The 23,172-nt window shown below is 29.2% G+C and overlaps 1 protein-coding gene across 2 annotated transcripts; it reads left to right on the top strand.

Moving 5' to 3' along the window:
• Window positions 1-13,067: 13,067 nt before the first annotated feature.
• LOC122587093 (BEL1-like homeodomain protein 4) lies at window positions 13,068-21,534 on the top strand. 2 transcript variants are annotated; one of them, XM_043759167.1, is made up of 5 exons: window positions 13,068-13,324; window positions 13,555-14,797; window positions 15,803-16,185; window positions 17,432-17,492; window positions 20,618-21,534. In XM_043759167.1, exons 2-5 carry the CDS (start codon window positions 13,604-13,606, stop codon window positions 21,362-21,364), a joined length of 2,385 nt encoding a protein of 794 aa, XP_043615102.1. In that variant the 5' UTR covers window positions 13,068-13,324; window positions 13,555-13,603; the 3' UTR covers window positions 21,365-21,534. The 2 variants fall into 2 exon arrangements, with proteins under 2 accessions (XP_043615102.1, XP_043615103.1); XM_043759168.1 differs by lacking the exon at window positions 13,068-13,324 and adding an exon at window positions 13,384-13,423.
• The last annotated feature ends 1,638 nt before the right edge of the window (window positions 21,535-23,172 follow it).

Below are 23,172 nucleotides of genomic sequence, written 5' to 3' on the forward strand. Positions count from 1 at the left end.
GGTGATTAAGATACAAGTTTTTGGGTTTACAATCCAATCAAACCATAATGGACGACATTTTTTGCTTCTAATAGTGATCCATCTAAACGAAAAAACGACAATGTCAATCTTAGAAATTTTTATTGCCTATATTATGCATCCCTTTGGATAGTTTATATTTAGCTACCCTTTTGTGTTCTTTCAATAGGTTTTTACTTTTCATTTGTGTATATATATATGGGATGAGAATATAAGGTTGTTAGGTACCTAAGTTTAGGTGTGGAACACTCATATATTGTTTTTTAAATCCGTAAAATTCATGGGGCTCAAGCATTTATTCATTAATCAATAAATATTACAAAATTTGTATGTGAGAGGTTCCACACCTAAGCTTAGATGCCGAACAACCTTATATTCACTTTTCCATACATATATATATATGGGGGATGAGAATATAAGGTTGTCGGTATCTAAGCTTAGGTGTGTAACGCTCACATATTGTTTTTTTAATTCATAAAAATCATGGGACCCATGCATTTATTTATTAAACAAAAAATAATAAAATATTAGTATGTGAGGGGTTCCACACCTAAGCTTAGGTGCTAGACAGCCTTATATTCCCTTTTCCCTATATATATATATATATATATATATATACACCGATCAAGATAATAAGCTTTTAATTAGTTAAACATAACTTAACCAGTATACATATACTGTATTGTCGATTTGTAGCACATAGACCAAAAGAAAGCTGCATGCTCGAAGAAAAATTGAAGAAAAAAAAGAGAGAGAGAAAGTTGCTCTGGCTCTGTGAAAACTGAAAAGTGGAGCCATACCATGAGAATGTTGGTTCCATTTATTAAATTTTTCAAATGAAAAGTAAACCAAATCACCATGTTTCATCCTTGTTCTCGGTAAAATACACATGTATTTTGGATGTCTAACTTTCGAATAAAATACACATATATTTTTCAATTTTATATTTTTATATATTGTATTATACTTATCATAATAATTATTATCTTTTTGTCATTACTTTTATTTATTCTTATTGTTATTAATTATTAAAGGAGATTTACATGTATGTCATAATTTTATCTATTATCATTATTATATTATTATACTACATTTTAGATCCGTGTCCAACACCGGACACAGGATTACGATATTATTGATATTAGATTTTTCATACATGTAAGCTATAAAAGCTTATAATTTTGAATATGTACGGTTTCACGTGTTATATTTGCAAATTGTAGTACAATAATCACAGATTCGTCATTGTCATTATTAGCTGAGACATATTGATGAAATTTTTGTCGTAATCATTCCACAAGGCACATGATATAATAATTTGTTTATTTTAAATCCTTTTGAAACCAGTCGTTGTCCTCATAATGTGATATTATTATTAAAAATAATTACAAATTAAAATAAACATACTTGTGATCATGTACTTAACATTCACGTATATGTATTTGATCATGATGCGGACCCATAACACGAATAGGTTTATTTTTAATCGCCTATCCTATGATAATTCGATAATAATTAAAATTGTTTTCATATTCTTTGATAACAATTGAGACTCTTGATTTGAGTGACAATTGTAACTTTAAACATTAAAACGCAAAACTAATATATATAAAAAGAGATAATTATGTACCTGTTAATTGAGAGATAGAATGAATCTTGAATGGGGTTCATTTTGATTTGGATTTAGTATTCAATTAACCATCTGTTGTAAATCGTGCTTTGTTCAGTGATCGTCCCATGTTCTGTGATTACTATTATGTTTAGGATAAAGATGTTGTATATCGTCATCTGTTATTATGTTTGGGATAAGTATCAACAATTCAAATTGTGTTTATATTAAATATTAAACTAAATATTTTCATTTATAATTTATAAAATCTAATCTAATATATTATTAAATTGGACGACATTATCAATATTGTATTGAGATACCAATGTACGACATTTATAGGTATCAATTTGTAATATTTTATAATTTTTTACTTATAACTAATATTTATCTTCAGTCATGTACTCGACATAAGTTGATGGCTAAAAATAAATATAAATGAAGTATTCAGGGCTAAAAAGTGTAAATTATTGATGAAAAAAATACATAAGCGAGAGTCAATTTGATGAAATTGAGCGATTTGATTGATTAATAAGTCATTAGGTTTTGAAAAGATTTTTTGTAGACAATATTTCATATGTTGAAATTGTTATAATTAATTAAATTTTGTAAATTTCAAAAAATTCTCTCAAGTTGATGGCTAAAAGTAAGTAAAAACTAAATATTTAAGGTTAAAAAGTATAAACTATTGATGGAAAACAAAAAAGTGTAAATTAATGAGACTTTTTCTACAAAGTAATATAAATACTAATACAAATACAATAATATATTTTGATGATGATTATTATAAATTTTAGTTTATAGTTTATCTAAATGATAATATAAGCGCAAATCAATTTGATGAGTTTGAGTGATTTGGTTGGTTCGTAAGTCATTAGTTCAACTCTCTTATAATATATAGTAAGAATAATATTTAGATTAAGATGAGATAAGATTAAAATTATTTTTTTTAAAAAAATATGTCAATCGAACTTATTTACTATGATGTAATTAGCACTTATTTTAAATTAATTAATTTTGTTTTTATAAAATAACACATATTATTAAGATATATACTAGTTTCTATTCTGTTGGATATATATAAGTATTATTATATTTGATACATATTAACTATTATTCTATTAGATATATACTAACCTTTATTATTGATTTCTTATATTATAATTATTGGTTATAAATTATAAATTAAAAACAAAAGTTAACATGAAAAATTAAGTGTTGTGATTGGTCGATAAATTATTTGAATATTGTTTTATTATATTTAAAAAAAGAAGAAGTTTGAATTAAATATATTCAATTAGATATTTATATTTATAATTTAGTTATGAATGGGATTGAAATATAGATTAGCGATAGCTTCATATAGTGTTTATATTAAATTAAAAATAATAATAAATATTTATATATATAGTTTATAGTTATCTAAATGTAATACTTATCATTTGTTAGACGTGGTCGACAGATTTATGTAGATATATATACATATTTTTAATTATAAATAAAAGTCAAGAAAAGTCAAAATTGAGTATTTAAAGAAATCAAGAGATATGATTGGTCAATAAGTTATTAGAGCAACTATGCTTTAATATAATAAAAGACTAGAAGATTATAATCCCGCGTAATACGCGGGTGATCATATATATGTATATAGGAGACCTTTGTTTCAATAAACTTTTTTTTAGAACGACATTCTAATCTACTCCTAGTCTTAAATTACATGCATGTTTGGGATGAATCTCATGACTCTCGAAAAATCCCTATTAATCCATCCCACAAATGTAGGAAGTGAGACTCGAACCCATGTAGTTACCCCAAAGTCAAAGACCTTACCAATGGGCCACCAACCCCATTGGCTGTTTCAAGAAACTTTTAGTATAGATAGCACGATAACCGCGCAATGCGGTAGTAGTGGTCGCGAGGAAAATATTTGGTCTCAGTTCCATTTGCTCTTGACGCCAACAATTTCTCTAAGACTAAGGGTCTTGTCGTGCCTTGACGGGTGGTGATGGCGGCGAGTATTGGTAGTGATACTTTTCGTATTCATTTAATTATAATATTTACTTTACAATTACCTTATTGTCTAATTACTTTACTATATATTTTATAGTTTCCAATTATTAAATAGGGGGAAGGGAATATTAGACTGTTAGACACCTAAGTTGGGTGAAAAACCTCTCACATACTTTTTTTTAAAACCATAAAATTCTTGGGGGCAGACATTTATTCAAAATATTAAAATATTAGTATGTGAGGGGTTTTTCACCCAAGTTGAGTGCATAACAGCTCCATACTCACTTTTTTTATTAAATATCATAAAAAAGTTTTAAATCATCCAAACATTATCTAATATATATTGTGTAAGTGATGTGTTATCAATTCTTACACATATTATCTATTATTATCATTGTTGATATTTACTATTATATATATATATATTATTTATAATAATAATTATTTTTTATATATTTTTTATACTATGATTTATGTATTTTTTTTTATTTACATCTACTATTTTTATTAATAGTATACATAATGATAGTAATAATAATTATTATTATGTTTATAGTTTTAATTAGTATTATTAACTAACTATTATTTTAATTATGCTTATATTTATTTAAGGTAATCTTGTCATTTTTCATATTCTAAATTCATATTCAAGTGAATTTCATTGAATTATGTCAATCAAACATATAATTTTGAAACTTTCAAATTTTAATTCTTTAAAATTTCAATTCTTGTGACAAATTTTAATTCTCTTAAAAATATTTTATGAACTAAACAACCTTTATAGTTATAACTAATAAAGTATTTAATTCATAAATTGTTATACTTACCCTCTTATTTAAGACGAATTTTAATCAATCTTAATTTTAATTTTAATCTTACCTTAATATATATTAAAAAATAACTGACCTCAAAACTTTCAAAATTGAAAAATCGATGATTTCATTATTAATATAATTTTGATACAATATTAAAAATTCAAAATCATAATAAACATTATCCAACCTTTATTAATATATTAATATTGAAAAAGTATCACTAATTTATACTTTTTTGTTTTTCATTTATAACGAGATACGTAACCCGGGTGTTGCCCCGGGAGACATTATATTTATTGTGTTCCGTACTATGTAAAAATTATTATATGCTTTTAGAAATATTATATAGCTCAAAACTTGAGTTGATATTGATTTTTTAATGAGTAAACAATTATAAATTAGAAAAAATCGACAGTATAATTTTATAACAGATTAATATATTATGTAGATTCTAAAAGATAATAAGTATGAAAGTAGAATATTTTTAATAAAAAAACAAATTAATAATACAAACAAAATTAAAGCTAATTTCCTAAATAATTGAAAATAGAAAGTGAAACAAAAATAATTCATAATAATAAAACATCAACCGAAATAACATTGAAACTAATAAGTATTGCAAACAGATTTTTCAGAGATGGTTAGGTGTATATATTACAAACATACACGCTACTTTTATGTGTATATATACTATGTAATAGTTCACTTGTAATAAGATGAGATAATCTTAAAAATGTTACAAACTTAAAAAATAATAATATGCAATTAAAACAAGTGATCTTTTGTAAACAAATTAGAAGCAATTTAAAAGATCAAAACATAATTTGTAATTAAGAATATAAGATGGGTCCAAAAGAAAATGAAATGGCCCATTAAGAAAATAAAAACGGGCCCAAATAAATAAAATGACCCGTTACTATTCTTTGCACGTATTTCCGTATCTTTGTTTTTAATATATATATTAATATACTGTTTTTTAGCCCTTAAAATAAAAAATCTCATAAAATACTTAACTTGTAATTATTATATTTTGTAGCCATCAATTCGAATTTTTTTTTTTAATTTTCATCATTTAATTAATTAAAATTTTCAAACATATTAAATTTAAAACCCCTTTTCTGTTTTATAAAAACTAAAACTATATTAAACTATATTTGCGATTAGTTTGATTAAAAAACATCCGTGCATTTGACACGAGATAAATCTAGTTAAGGTATTATAGTTAAACAGATAAAAAAAAAAAATGTCTTTTAGTCAAAATGGACAATCATTAAAGCTTAAAATAAAAATGAGCTGAAATTATTATTAAGAATTAACATAGGAGGAAAGTGTTGTCTTTTCTTACGGTAAGGTAAAAGAAGAAGAGGTCTAACTTTTTACAAATGTAGAAAAGTAAGATGTCACACTAAATAGGCTTTAAAGACTAGAAGACCATATATGAATCGATAGATATGATGCATGATGGACACCTAAAGCCATGCATCATCATATGTGATCTAAAGTTGGTCAAATTAAATAATGTTACATTTCCCCCTTTCTATAGTGATGACCACCTTCTCAATGCTTTAACTAAAATACTTTTATGATAGAAAAATTTAATGCTAGACTTAATTGCAAATAATTTACAAATAAAATTTTACATGTCATATTACAAGTAAATTATGTCATTATATACGAGTATATAACTTAAGCTTACGGATAATAGTCATCCGACCCGATTGATATTTGCCTCATCTATCCCCTTATAAATGATATGGATGGGTGATATTGATAAATAATAAATGTAAATTTTCACTATTCAGATTATATATACCAGATACAAATGATTATAATGTAAATAAATTCTAAATGATATAATAATAATAATAATATACAGTGAGTGGTTAATTATTTAAATAAAAAAAGATGTTACATATTATAACAAAATTAGACGGATGACTGTATGATGCAGCGATGATGGAGGCAGTGACCATGTGATGGAGGTAGGCGGTGACGGATAACATTGGTGGAGATGAAAGTGAATAATGTAGGTTATTGATGTAAAGTAGATGATAGTGTAACTATTTTAATAACCAAAGAATAGATATTATAATTTTATCTATATCTATACTATATTAATAAACTAACTACCATCCTCCTTTTTCAACTCTCTACCTTTAGAATACCCAAAGTACCCTTAATTTTCAACACATTCCTAACTCTCACACTATATCTTCCCAATCCCTAAAATATTTTACACCCATATTTATCCAAACTATTTATCTCCTTTATTAATCAATTTAAATATTTCCACCTAATATCTCTATAATATTCTTAATAAAGTTATTTACAAAAGATACATCTCTTAACCATAAAATAACTACACTAACATTTACGTAAATTACTTTTATATTAATAACTACATCGTTACCACCACCGCCACCAGCACCATCCGTTGCCGCCGCATTGTGCGGGTACCCATCTCGTTTTATTAAGAGTATATTGGGTATTAAATATGCTCAATTAGTAACAACATTTTATATATTTCAAAGATATATAAAAAGTTGAAAAGAAAAATAGTTTGTATTATAGAAAAATGAAGATGAAGAAACTATTAGGTGTTAACGTACACTTGCCCCATCTTCTCTATACTTATAAGTTACAATTTCATGTGATGTACTTTTAACACATAATGGTCGGCTACTCGGCTATCCATAATACGAATTACAGTATATATATGTAGTATATATCATTTGTTACGCAATGTTTGGTAAATGTATGCTGGAAGGAGTGACAAGGAGTTAAATACAAAGACTTCAAATGTTGGAAATGGCTTGGTTAGGATTTCGCAATCAGTAGGTAAAATGTACACTTTGATTACATTTTCTTGCTTATCTTATGTTTATCTTATTATATTAGTTAATTTTATTTTTATATATCAATGACTAGTATATATTAGAAAATCAACAAATCATACAATTGACGTATATAATAATCCTTTATTATTTAATTGATAAATGAAATTTATTTTAAACACATTATGATATACCCGAACCTTTGTTAACCTTCGAGTGAAAGTAAATTTAAATTTAAAACTCCAAACTTAAATTTTTACTTATATATCTTTTTTTAATTAACAGTGGTGATTGGACTCAGCAATATTGCCTCTTCATCGTCCGATAAAAATCGATTATGTCACCAACACAGTTAATCAGAGAGCATGAGCATGACTGACGAGAATTTGAAATTTTGTTGTTAAGTAACCAAAATCTCTTCTTTGGACCCTTTTCTTGTATAAAGAATCTCTAAATAAATACACTAAGAACACACTTAAGTATCCTAGTTGTCTTAGTGCATTGATTATATGTGGAGGAAATTATTCATTCTTGTTTACATGGATTATTCTTGGCTTTTAAAGGGTGGCACTTTTTTTCTTCATTACCTTTTGAAAACACATTGTTTCTTTATCCCCAAAGTTTCAATTTGGGCAGTGACCACAATCGCACTTCATAGTTTTTGATTATGTGCTACATTACTTGTTATCTTTCACTTTTCAATTAACGAGAGAAAGGTATTCACGCATTGCGCCGATGATGGAGGAGATAGCGGGGTAGTGATGTAATGGCGGTGGCAGTGATGGGATGATCTACCTGACGGGCTCCGCCCTCGGATTTAAAAATTCGTCGAAAGTATATCGAATGACTTCTTTAATGAGAAAAACATGAAATTTTAAGAACACCCATATAACTTTTATAATTTATCAATATATGGTTTTTGAGATAAATGTTTTGAATGAATCAGAGAAATAAAATGATTTATGGAGGAGAGAAAAAAAATAAGTGGCTGAGATTTGAAAAGAGAGAAAGAGTATTATAGTTATTTTAGTTAAATATAGAATAGATAAGAGGAATATTTTTGAGAAATAAATGATGAAACTTAAAATTTTAGACATGGATATTTGCTTTATAATATAACGAGAGTAAGTACTCACGCGTTGCCGCGGTGAGATGGTAGGGGTGATAAGTCATAAAGTGTGATAGGTCATAGAGTGTGATAGCCAAATGTCTTAGCTGTACGGGTTTCGTCATCGGATTTAAAAATTCGTCAAAAGTATATCGAATGACATATCTAATGAAAGAGCATGAAATTTTAAGAACACCCATATAATTTTTATGATTTATCGATGTACGGTTTTTGAGATAAAAGATTTTGAATGAATTTGAGGAATAAATGATTTATGGGGGAGAGAGAAAAAAAATGATTGGTTGAAATTTGAGGAGAGAGAAAAGTTAATATAGTTATTTTAGATAAATATAGAATATATAAAAGAATATTTTGGGAAAGTAAATATTGAAACATAAAATTTAGAAAACGCTAAATTGTTTTATAATATAGTATAGATATAGATAGATGTGTTTTTAAATGTAAATTTGAGCTTTCAAATTTGAAGCGTGTTAACTCCAACTCTCTTGTTAAGTTGTTAGCTAGCCTTGGAATAACTTTAAAAAAATATTTAGCCGGTGTTTGTATTGTGGGTTTGGTTAATGGGCTTTGGGTTTGGTAATAATTCCACAAGTTTGGTTTGATGTAATGGATATCAAAATTGGATATAAAAATCTGAGAAAGTTATCACTTGAAGACCAATTATTTTGAAAAGGTTTAAATGGATTTTAGTGGACCATATTATTTGTTCTCTTATTTTCTTTTAATGTTTTTTAGAAAAAATCTTATTTTTCCAATTTTCTTCTCTTATATTTTAGTGTTTTTTTTTTCCTTCTCTCTTCTAAATTCATAACTTTTTCAAAGGCTTTCAATGAGTCCGAATTAACGGATCCAAGGTGGCGGGTTGAAATATATAAACAAATTTTTCTTAAATAATAAATAGCGTTACAACAATAAAATTATATATACATAACAAAATTATAATACAAGAAATACATGTCATAGTAGTTATTCGTTAAACCGTGAAACTCTCTTAACATTTTTCATAGCAAATTGATTAACTCTTCCCATATTTTTACTTTCTTTTTTTTTCTTTTTCTTTTATTAAACTTAAGAATGGTTGTGAAATCTCGATTCATCAACTCCTATTCGGATATTTTTCAGGCTGGGTTTTGGCTAGCTATTCGGATTAATAGGTCCATTCACAACCCATTTGATCTGAAATCAATCTGTCAACCCACCAATCAACAACCCATATGGCCTGAAAACAACTCGTCAGCCCACAACCCATATAACTTGTTTGACCTGAAATCAACCAGTCAACCCGTATGACCCGTCTACCTGAAACCAAATCCCTAAGCTGATTTTTTCCCCCTATTGGTGGCTTGGATTTGGATTGACGAGTTGGCAGGTTCGGGTTGAGATTTTCAACCCGATTTTGTTATTATCTCGGATTCATGTTCGATATTTTTATCTTTTTAATCCAAACCCAATGACACCTCAAATCAAAATGATAGCGAATTTAATCCTTAAGCATGAAGTAACAAGGACCGAACCATGTGAAGCAAGTAACCAACATGAGTATGTAACAAACTTATTCTAGCGAATCGAATTAGCAAAGTGTAGTGCCGAACTGATTCAATATCAGGTAAATTCACTCAAAATCAACGATTTGACTTTTCAAATACATGCGTGAAGCTTGTATATATACCGTAAACCTTTCAGAATCAAATTCAATAAAGAATATCCCAAGTTACTCACTCAATTTATTACCCTCTCAATAACTATTATCAGACACAAGTTTAAATTTTATGATAATTAACACACAATTAATCAAATTCAATCATGCTATTTGTTTATAATACTCATGCAAAAGTACTAAACATTTATGTATATAAAATATATCAATAACTGATAACAATTTGTAAGAAGATAACAAGATTCAACATCAATAATAACAAGAAAAAGAGAACTAATTAATAATTAGACAAAGGGTATGGAGGCGTAAAAAGGGGTATCCTATCAACTTGTTCCGAAGATAATAAGCTCATGAGCTTGGTCTTATTTCATTGTCGAGAAACGAAAGAAGACCTCCATCTCCAAGCTTAACTCAAACGTACCTCCCTTCTTTTTGGGTGTGAATGAGTGTCAAACCGAAATACCCAACAAGCATTAACTCTCCCTGAAAAGAAGGTGATCCGTGAGTATACACAACTAGAAAACTGGCGTATTCCCACGGACAAATCCGTGGGAAATGGTCATTTTCCCACGGATTGTGGCCGCCATTAAAAGTGGCGTGGGAAATAATTTCCCCCGAATTTTCCCACGGCCACAAAATATTTCCCACGGTTTTTCCACGATCTTAAATTCGTGGGAAATATTCCCACGGATTTCCCACAGAATTTCAACGATATTCTTTTTTGTTTTTTCCCACGGATTTTAGTTTCCCACCGATTTCACACGGATTTTATTTCATACAGATTTCCTGTTTCCCACAGATTTCCCACGGATTTTTTTAGATTATTTCACACAAATTTCCCACGGAATTGTTTCCCACGGATTCAAACGGAATTGTTTCCCACTAATTTCCCGCGAGATATTAACTTTGTATTTCCCACGGATATCCCGCAGATGTCATTTTTGAATTTATAATAGAATTTTATATTTTTTATTCCATTTTCTTGCCTATATAATTAAATATATATTCAACTACAAAAGTGGGAGTTTCCACGACTTTTTATTTGTGGGAAATTCGTGGGAAATATTTGGAATACTTTTTTATTTTCGTTGGATTTTCCACGGATTTCCCACAGATATTTGTTTGGTGGGTATTTCATGGGAAATCCGTCAAAAAATATAAAAACAACTTGATTATATAAATTCAACTCCATTCTGTGGGTAATCCGTGGGTATTAAAAGGTTTTGGTACAATACTAGAAAGCTAGTAGAACAATGAACTATCTGCTATTGACCGATTCAAATATGTATACGTATATGACGAGGGACTATCGTTGTATGATAATCGACAAACTGTCATTGAAAAGTTGTCTTATCGTTCTGTTTTTATTTTTCTTTCTGTATACTGATATATTTGTATGTATTGAGATATGAGGCTGTTAGGCACTCAAGTTGGGTGAAAAACCCCTCACATACCTTTTTTTAAAGGGTAAAAATCATGGGGGGCCATGTATTTATTTAAAATATTAAAATACTAGTATGTGAGGGGTTTTTCACCCAAGTTGGATGCATAACAGCCTCATACTCACTTTTCCCATATACATATAATGAATACTAAAGACTAGTGAAGTGAAAATAGGGAACATAAACAAACCAAACTAAATGTAATTTGTACGTAATCTTGAAGACCTAGTAGCTAATCACGTAATTAATCCACTCATTGGCAAGTGATACCAATTACATGAATTATTATGATGTAACAATAGTCTATAAGGTGTGTCTCTTATATAGGGTATAAATACTGTTGGGTATGACTAATTGTAAGTTTTGGAACTTAACATGGCGAGGCCGGGCTACCTAGAAGCGTATTTGTGAGCAGAGCCGGATTTGAGGGTGTTCAACATGTGCAAACGAACAGGGCCTAGCTTTGTTTAAGGGCCTAAAAGTTCAATTATCTGTTTGCTAATATTAAAGATTTATAATATGATACCCAGAGATTACAATGTGATATTGTGTTTATGTTTGAAGTTTCTCATTATAATAGGTATTTTGTTATTTTATAAAACGATAAAATACGTAAATGATATAAAAGATGTCCTTATAAATAATGCAGCGCATGGCTTTTAAAATTCATGGTACGGCCCTATTTGTGAGCGTGTGGGGTTACTATTCACCTTCAAGTTATCCTGGTTAGCTGAGCTTTATTCGTTGGCAATAGTATGATAGTACTAATCGAAAATCGGTCTGTTTTCTCTCATTAAAATCATCTTTAACTTTTGAGACATACATATTAGGTTATCAGTATATCACCTAAGCGTAGACATGGGCAAAAAAACCGGTTCAGGTAAATCGGATTTGGAATAAAAAAACCGGTTCCTCAAGAACCGTTCGGTTTGGAACCGGTTCCACTTTCGGATCCAAAAATTGGTTTCAAACCGGTTCCATATTAGTTCTTGGACAAATAAACTGAAAAAATAACGGAAAAAAATTAGTCAAACGTTGACTAAAAATCGGTTCCGAACCGGAACCAATTCTTCGTCGCATTGACTGGAACCGGTTCCGGTTGCAGAGAAAAACCAATTTGGGAACGTCTACCTAAGCGCACTACACCCGATCAAATTCACAAAATTTATATGAAACTTTTTTACAACAATTATTGAACATCCCGACCTCTTGGAATAAGCCCGATCATTGCGCGAGTTGTATATATTTACGTATCATTTAAAGTTTAAAGAACGTGAATATTGTTTAATTATATTTTATAACTGAGCTAATTTTCGACACTAAACAATCAGGATTATTTGAGACGAAAGCATCGTGCTTCTTTTGAAAGGTAGGGAACACGTGAGCTTCACAAATTATTTCATGGTGTACGTATTTACATGTATACAATAATTGTGTCAAATTAAATATCCTTTATTATTATTATTTCCATCAAGACGACTTGGTCGATATAGTCATGGATACACACACACATATATATATATATAAATTATGTGATGTAATACTACAAATTAATTAGTAGTTCATCTCTTTCTCTCTCACGTATGGTAGACACACTCTCTCTCTCTCTCTTTAGAGAAGGCGATTGCAGAGAACATATATTACACTACTAAGTAGTAGTACAGTAAAAAAAAAAATACAAAATCAAAGAGAAACAAAAGGGAAGAGACAAAGAAAAAGAAAGAAGAAAAAACGACAGCCACAGCCACAAAAAGCTCAAGATTTACGACAACTATTATATATCTTTTTCACTACACTCACATATATAGAGGTTGTTACTAACATACTAGCTACTGTATATATATATGTGCTTTCTCTTTATATAAATTTTTCCTAAGAATTTGACAGTTTCTTCTGTTTTATTCTTTTTGTTAGTAATCCCAATTTGTGTTTGATATATATATACAGCTTTATCTTTTAAAGTAATTATATATTATTCCTAATTGATTATGTGTTTAAAGTTTTTATATATTAATTGATCACCAATATATATGTATGTAGATACTAGATATATATCATCAGTAGTGTGATATATTATGAAGAAGATGATATGGAAGTGGTAAGATTGGAAGAGGAGCAACGCCAGCAGAATAATAAATTGGCGACGAATTCTATGTCACAAGATTATATGTTTAATTTCTCGCATGGTTTAACATCTCATCAAGATCATATCGCAAATCAGATCCGGAGAGATAAGCAGCTGAGAGTAGTGCAGCAAGGGTTTGTTGAGCCATTGGTTGATGGATTACAAGATCAAGATGGTGATGATGGGATTAATAATCCTACGGTCTATGAGACCGGAGCTGGGATGTTATCCGAGATGTTTAACTTCCAAAACGTCGGTCCAGCTACCGAATTGTTGCAAAATCAATTGAATTATCAACAACAACAACATAACGACCGTAGTAATCAACGTCCTTCTACCGGAGATAATTGGTATGGAAATACTCAAGCCATGCAGCTTTTTTTGATGAATCCATCATCACATGATCATCATCAATCACCTTCTTCACAATCTCATCATCATCATCCTTCTTCAACTTCTAATTCTTCATCAACACTTCATATGTTGTTACCAAACACTTCGAATTCGCCTGTATTGCATCATCAACAAAGTTTCGGTGGTACGTCTGGTTCGGGACATCAAAGCGGCCAATTCATCGGTCCATCTACACAATTTACATGGGTACCTCCTGGTGGTAGTGGTACATCAACCCATGATGGTAGTGGTGGAGGTGATACTCATGGCCTTTCTTTATCTTTATCTTCTAATTTACAACATTTGGAAGGAACTAAAGTGGAAGAATTAAGAATTGGTGATGATCCAACGACCGCGATGATGTACTTTAATCAAGCTGCTGGTGGTGGCGGCGGCGGCAGTGGTATTAGTGGAAGTGATCCGTATCGAAATTTGCAATTGCAAGGAGGAGTTATGGGTCCAACTCATCATCATCCAATTCATGTGGGTTATGGTTCTTCTTCAATAGGTGTAGTGAAAGCATTGAGGACCTCTAGATATGTGAGGCCGGCTCAAGAATTACTTGAAGAATTTTGTAGCGTTGGACGAGGTCAATTTAAGGTCAATAAGCCACAAACTGGATCCAAACATAACCCGAATCAAAATCCGAGTAATAGTGGTGGTGGTGCATCTTCTACTTCCTCAAAAGATGCCCCTCCTTTGTCATCTGCTGATAGAATTGAACATCAAAGACGAAAAAGCAAACTATTATCCATGCTTGATGAGGTAAGTTAGTTCCTCGATTCCTCTCTCTCTCTAGTTAATTCTGTCGACCAATAATTGATCAGATATTTTTAAAGTCGCCGGAGTCAAACTAGATTCCGGCGACTAAATAGGGTTCTTCATGACATAATACTGACCGAACCCAACTTTCTTATCTTTTTTTCCTCATTTATAGAACCTAGTACTACTACTTAAAGGGTAGTACAATTGCTATTAATTTGTTTTTGTTTAGCACCAGATTATATCAGAACAAGAAATTTTGAAAGATAGTTACATACTGTATATATAAAAGGAACATCATTACTACTCATTCGTTTAAATCTTGACATGCTATCTACTACTGTAATCTTTCGTTTTTATTTAAAAACAATGTCGGTTTACCAACGCCTTAATTAAACTACATACAAAAATTTCAACAACTTGCATAGCGATGTCATCATTTGTAATAAAGAAATTAGGTAGCTAGGCTTGATTTTATATATCTAGCGTAGATTCTTAGTTTTTGCAAGAGGTAGTAATTTAAAAACTAAAATGTGTGTTGACTTATACTAAGATTGATTTGTTCCAAGGTCTTTTATATATATGTGGAAATCTTATTAAACTACATATATATAATATAATACACGTACATGATAGGAACAATTGTTTTGTTTGTATATAATAACAAATATCTGGTTGTAGTATTGAAAATAAATTTTCTAAGTCTAGTAAAGAAGTATATCTCTTGTTTATTGTTGATACTATTCATTAATACTGTTCATGCCTTGTACTGACTTCTTCATTCTGATCCCAATGTTACTTTCTAATCAATCAATGGAAGTAGATGTTGAATAATACGAGTAGTAGTGTGATATATATAATACAAAAATACAAACGCTCATTATTTTTTGTTTTTAATCACTGACAAGTTTGTAAATGTGCTGTTTAATTAATAGAACTAGATATCATATGTTTTTTTGTTGCAACATTATTATATACTCGTAACAATATATTGAAATGAAAAATCAGGTGGATAGAAGATACAATCACTACTGTGAACAAATGCAAATGGTGGTGAATTCATTCGACTTGGTCATGGGTTTCGGTGCCGCGGTTCCTTATACAGCACTAGCACAAAAGGCAATGTCTCGCCATTTTCGGTGTCTAAAGGATTCAATTGCGGCCCAGTTAAAGCATAGTTGCGAGTTATTAGGCGAAAAAGATGTGGGTACTTCGGGAGTGACAAAAGGAGAGACACCAAGACTTAAATTGTTGGAACAAAGTCTAAGACAACAAAGGGCATTTCACCAAATGGGCATGATGGAGCCTGAAGCTTGGCGACCTCAAAGAGGCTTGCCCGAACGCTCTGTTAATATTCTTAGAGCTTGGCTTTTCGAGCACTTTCTACACCCGTACGTCTCTCTTTGATCTTTTTTTTCTATCTCCGTCCCACTAGAAGTGTCACATTTTGAATATTCAGAGTCTTTTGTTTTTTAACTTTGACATTAAACATTTTTTTTTTGTATGTACGTTATATAATACTTGAGAAAGTTATACCCAATAAAAATGTATTTAAAACTCAATCAATTCATATAATTTTTATCAAAAAATATATAATACAAATTAATAAAAATATAATTTACTGTCAAAATTAAAAAAATAACACATAAAACTTCTAATGGGACAGGAAGGATGGAGTAGAATTATGCATTTGGTAACTTGAATCTTTGATTACAAAATCCAGGCTTTATGAATCTTTATGATTATAGATAGTACATGGGAATTACAGTTTTTTAAATGATGAAGTCATAGATAAGAGAAGACGTACTACACTTTTTTTAATAAAAAAAAAAATACACTATGGATGTGTGTATGTGTTGGGGTAAGCTTTTATGATTGAGAGCGATTAAAGAAAAATAAAGATAGAAAAAAAGCATGAGTATTTGTGGGTGCAGCAGCCTGATGTTGTCTATCCAACGATAAAGCTGATAAAGTGGTTCTTTCATAATATGGTTTTTACCCGATTATTCCTTCTTTTAACTCTCTTAATAAAACCTGCTATAATATCATTGACGTACCACCTTTACTTACTTAAGAACGTACAAAAATTCAACACATGTAAGTTAATGATGGGCCGAAAAAGTTTGTTTTTGCAAGTCATTTTGATTGATTTGATAGTGATCAGTTTAGAAGTTTTTTTTTTACTCGATCGTATCTTTTCTTAAACTTTACATCAAAATAATGACAAATATATATAAAGTTTAGTGACTTTGATTGAACAAGAATAGATTATTTTATTTATTATACTTATGAGGTACAATTACTGACATATGTGCATGATCACAAAATCTAATGAACATAATCTATCAAGAGATTGCATAGACTGTACAAATTGTCTTACTATACTTTCATGCATATGATAGATATTGACTTCTAATCCAAAAAGTAAAAACGAAAGAGACTGAGCTAGTTCAGTTATAATCATCAATAAACAAAAATGATTTCATGTGTGTACTTAAATTAATGATTAGCTAATAAGTTAAATTATTAAATCTTGTGTGTGTGTGAAATAATGAAATATGCATATGTATATATACTACTTTAATGTGGGGATGGTATTATGTATTGTCGTTTTTAACTGGTGAACGTCGTTCTCAGGTATCCAAGCGATGCCGATAAACACCTGTTGGCTCGACAGACTGGCCTTTCCAGAAACCAGGTTCATTCTTACTCAATTCAATATCTCTCTTTATTATTATTATTTTTATTTTTCTCTCTCTCTTTATCATATATATGTATACATGTACACACATGTTTGTGTGTTAATTAATTGTGTCTGAACTTTCATTTTCATTAAAGTAACCACAACAATGATCATATGAGAAACAACGAAAAAGGTAAGCAAATTAATTAAATAGCCAACCCGGCCATGAAAAGTTACATGAGTTTTAGCATGAATCATGAATCTTTTCTGTTTTTCTTTTAACGGCATGCATGAATTATACTATAGAAACTAGCAACATTAGAAAGTGTTATATATTTCTCATGGTTCTTGAAAAAAAATGTTTTTTAAAATAAAGAAAGTCCTGTTATATATATACACACACAATACTACTTGATAAGTTAAATTTTTTCGTAATAGTAACACTTAGAAATACCGCCTCCTAAAAATAAATTAAAAACCGCACTCAACAACGTACGTACGTGCACCAATAACACCTACCAAATTAATTACGGCACCAGCAAGCCACATACAACCTTCACAAACAAGGGTGCATGTACATGTTTTTGTTAAGAATGGGGATAAATTTACAGCAATATTTAATCATTCACAATAAATACTTATCTTTTGTGTTGTAGAGTATACAACTAGATAATGTAGGTATTATTGTGGGTGGATAAAAACTATTGTTAGTTTATCACTGGCTTTTGTTAAAGAAATGTAAACAAAGCCACAACCTTTAAAACAACCTAAGACTATAACATAAATGTTTGAGGAAATGTAATCAAATGATCATATATATATATATATATATGTAGTTCTTTACATCCATTTAAAATGAAGTACGTTTGTTTCTCCTAGCTAGCTAGCTAGCTTACACACCTGCACAATGGGAGAAGCAATAAATATATATAACTGTGTAAACATGAAATATATATATAGAGAAGCAGTTGGTAGGTCTGCTAGCTTTCTCGTGCTTTCTTTGTCTTTAATCATTTTCCTCTTGTCCTCTGTCTGTGCTAGCTCTCTTCCCACCACTCTTCATGCCTTCAATTCAATGTTCATTTCCCCATCAATGCCATACAGTATTCTGTCTGTGTGTGTGAGTATATATATTTTGGTCTTATTAAGTTTAATAGTTTGCCACATATTTAATTGCTTCAATTCATTGTTTCATTTTGTAGTTTTATTTTTATTTTACCCCCTTATAATTTATATGCATATTGCCTAAACATTACTTTACATGGACAACCATATATTTGAATGTGACATGCCACCATCATATCATTTTCTTCTGTGTTTCAAATTAATAAACTTGTAGTAAATTAAATGGATATAATATAACTGACCGGATTGTTTATTTTCAACCTTATGTAACAAGATATCAAAATTTTGTTATGTCATTATCATGATCGATATATACATATATATATATATATAGGAGCTAACATAAAGATAAAGCTATGGAACAGTTACCTTCAAATTAAAGGGGTTGCTTTCAGGGTCTCTTGTTGTGTCAATATCTTGCAAATCCCATCACTTAATTAATTTTCATATGTTCAATCAAAATGTACCACAACTCATATCTTGTATCCCTCCAAGCTTTTTAAACTACAATTTATGCGTTTCAAGTTTTTTTTTATATATAAAAGAAAAGTTATACGAGTATTAATTAACTTAAATTTAAACATGTTCATTTATTGTGGTTGTTTGTAAAAAAAATAAAATATATTATTATTCTGAGTAAAAAGTGTTTGTAGAAAAGATAAGTTGAAAAATGAAGTAACACGCAAACTAGGTTGTTTGTATGAACAGCAACCTATATACAATGCATCTGAACATATAATTATTATAGAATATATATGTATATATAAACTTAATTTGTTGTTACAACACACACATACACATATATATAGGGGATGGAAATATAAAACTATTAGGTATTTAAGCTTAGGTGTGGAACACTCACATATTATTTTTTTTAATCCATAAAATTCATACGGACCTAAACATTTATTAATTAATTAAGAAATATTAAAAAATTTGTATGCGAATATTTAGATACCCGTATAGTATCGAGAACTAAAGAATGCATGCAAAACTGCAAACATGATGAACAGTACTACACCACATAGCTAATGAGAAGTACCTAAAGCTTTATCAGAAGTCAGAACAAAATGACAGTCAAGCACAAAGGTCCCATTCATTGTACCCCTTTAATAATCATGATGATGAAATACTAGTATACCACATGTCTTCACTTTTAGATCAACACATATCTGCGTTTACAAAAGTTACTTTCATCTATTCTTACTTCTGTAATTTTCATTTCACAATCATAGTAAAACTTACATGCATTTAAAGGTAAAATTCTAGTACTAAATATTGGTTCATAAAGAGCATTTTTAATTCAAGTACTAGTTTTGTACAGATAAAGAACATTTCAACTCGTGTACTATTCCACTAGCTAGCTAGGCTTCATAAAATGGAAATTATCACTATCCATCACTACTATATATCTCATAGATCATAATCATGATGTTACACTAGGTAGAACCATACTAGCTAGTAAATTGGTAATTAATGTATTGTTTAATTTCGATATATGATGAATATAAAAAAATTGATAAATGCATATTTATTTTTTTGAATGGCAGAATATTATTAAATACAAATTTCATCAAGCAAATCACTTGACGACATGATAAATGCATATTTGATTGACAGGTCAATCTGTTTTCACCAATGTTCAATAAAACTGAAATAATATGTACACTACAACTTAAATTGTTTTACTAATATTATTATGGGTGATGCTAATATAAGGTTGTTAGATACCTAAGTTTAGGTGTGAAATACTCACATATTATTTTTTTAATCCATAAAAATCATGAAGGCCATGTGATTTAATTAAAATTCAATAAATATTAAAGAATTAGTATGTGAGGAGTTCCACACCTAAGTTTAACTGTCGGACAGCGTTATATTCACTTTTCTCTATTATTATATGGTATATTTAAGTGTATAATGTTATTATGTTTAAAATTAAAGTGAGTTTTAATGAGTAGTTAGCATGAGTGGATGGATCTAATAAAAACAGTGGATGTTTGTCCTTTTTGCAGGTATCAAATTGGTTCATAAATGCAAGGGTCAGGTTGTGGAAACCCATGGTGGAGGAAATGTATCAACAAGAAAGCAAAGAAGAATCTGATCATCATCGTCATCAACATCCTAATCAAATTGAAGATAATAATCAAGATAATGATATAATTGATGAAGATCATCATCATGAACAACAACAAGGACACCAAGATGATGAACATAAAATAAATCATCATCATAATCATAATTATCAAAATATTAATCCCGCCACACAAACAATATCATCATCAATCATGCCGCCGCCGCCACCACCACCACTACTGTCGCCACCTCATCATCAGACGACATACACAAACACAAAAAGATCCGAAATCAATGAATCCGAAAACGACATGTCATCATCACTCCTTGCAATCAATCCACAACAACAACAACAACATTGTAATTTCTCGGAAAACCAAGCAGAAGCAGCAGCAAGTATGCCCTACAGCAATACATACACACAGCAACCTATATCGACGACGTCCACCATGGCACAACCACCATTTGATGATGTGGACACATGTCGACGTAGCAGCAGCAGCATGCTTGGCGCTGCTGATGATCAATACAGGACCACTACGACCGCATCAGGATCAGATGATGACAATGCTGACATTGGCGGGTCAACAGTCATACGATTTGGGACCACTTCTGGTGACGTGTCACTTACTTTAGGGCTACGTCATGCCGGAAATATGCCGGAGAAGACTTCTTTTTTCGGTTAGATAAACCAAAACTATTTATAGTTAATTCTTGGCCGGTATTGGGCGTACGGACGTAAATTTTATTTATCAAGTAGTATTATTATTAATTTACAGTAGTATCCATTCGACCGTATATGTCATAATGTACGTATTTTGGTCTTTTTCTAAGTTATACATTTTTCTTTACTTTACTACAGTACATTATATTATAGGCACCTTGAATCGATATCGATTAGTACAATTTCTTTTTTAGTTTCCCTTTAATTTGTTTATTATTTGAACCGAACCAAAAACTTTGTATAGTAGGATAACATAAATTCACATTAACTTGTAATTAAAAAAAAAACTTTCGTTACATTATATATATATATACTAGATTTTAGGTCCGTATCTAATACACGGGTTTTACGATGTCATCAATATTAAATGTTAATTTTCAATGTCTTTAAATTTAATTTACTATTTTTAGTTTAAAAAAATTGATAATATATTAAAACTTTGAGTTTTATATTGAAATATTGTTAAAAAAATACGATCACCGGCCGAAATCGTTTACTCTGAAATGCTTAGCAATATTTGATTGACATATATTAGCTAATTATTCTATTGGTTATATATTAGCTATTGTTCTTTATTTATTAAATTGGAGTTATTTGTTAAAAAAAATGTAAATTGGTGATGAAAAATTAAAAATATAAGGTAAGTTAAAGTTGAAAACAAAAGTCAACTTTAAAAATTGAGAGTTATGATTGGTCAATAAATTATTATAGCAACGGTCTTTTATTATATTAAAAGAAAAGATTTTTAAATTTTTAATATATATTAGCGTTGAATTTTCCTTATTTTTTAATTATTTGCTTTTGCATTTATAATATATAATATATTATTAGGATATATATCAGATATTATCCTATTGTGTATATATATTAGATAATATATTTGATTTATTATATTGAAATTATTGGTTAAAAATGTGAATTTGTGATGAAAAACAAAAAAGTTTAAATTAAAATCAAAATTGAAACAAAAGTCAATCTGGAGAAATTGAAAGTTATGATTGGTTGATAAATTATTAAAACAAATATCTTTTAGTATATTAAAAGAAAGATTAAGGTGCATAACTATATGTTTTTAGCTTGGATATAATTAAGGTGTATAAAATAGTTGTATATTTATCATACAATTTAAAATGTGAATTTTTAATATAAAAGGTGCAAAAATTTTTTACATGTTAATTATATGTCTTTAGCATTTTCCTTAGTTTATGTAGTTATGAATTATAATTGTAAGCTTATCTTATCTAAATATTTATTATATTATAAATCTTTTGCCTTTTATATATCTCTTACGTATTGTATTGCGATTTATGTTGGCTACTAATTTATTTAATTATTTGTTGTAAATAAATCTTTAGTTCATGTATATCTCTTATTATGTAAAGAGACAATTTAATCAACTATTAATGATAAATTATAGATAGATCAATGATACATCATCATAATTGAATTTGATAGAAATTAAAAATTATGATTGGTCAATAAGCTATTAGGTCAGTTGTTTTTTATTATATATAAAGATATATATATATATATAGGGTTATACTCTGGTGAGAACACTTTTAAAATAAGAATGGTGAGAACACTTAAAAACATCATTTTGATGCATTAAAAGTCATAAAATAACATAGTGCATAACTAATTATCATTATTTAAGTGTTTAACAACACATTAATCCTTCAAAATTGAAAAAATCACGTTTTTTATTTTGTGCATCCATTTTAGATGCATATTTTCAAATGATGCATACAACAAAAAACATGATTTTTTTCG

Source organism: Erigeron canadensis, chromosome 2, assembly GCF_010389155.1.
Source record: "Erigeron canadensis isolate Cc75 chromosome 2, C_canadensis_v1, whole genome shotgun sequence".
Taxonomy (NCBI): domain Eukaryota; kingdom Viridiplantae; phylum Streptophyta; class Magnoliopsida; order Asterales; family Asteraceae; genus Erigeron; species Erigeron canadensis.

What these genes read in the sequence shown, in the direction of transcription:
- LOC122587093 (XM_043759167.1), top strand. Translation starts at nt 13,604, where the DNA reads ATGGAAGTGGTAAGATTGGAAGAGGAGCAACGCCAGCAGAATAATAAA. An exon ending in TTCGAGCACTTTCTACACCC is followed by an intron (nt 16,186 to 17,431) that starts GTACGTCTCTCT and finishes CGTCGTTCTCAG; the next exon opens with GTATCCAAGCGATGCCGATA. An exon ending in CTGGCCTTTCCAGAAACCAG is followed by an intron (nt 17,493 to 20,617) that starts GTTCATTCTTAC and finishes TCCTTTTTGCAG; the next exon opens with GTATCAAATTGGTTCATAAA.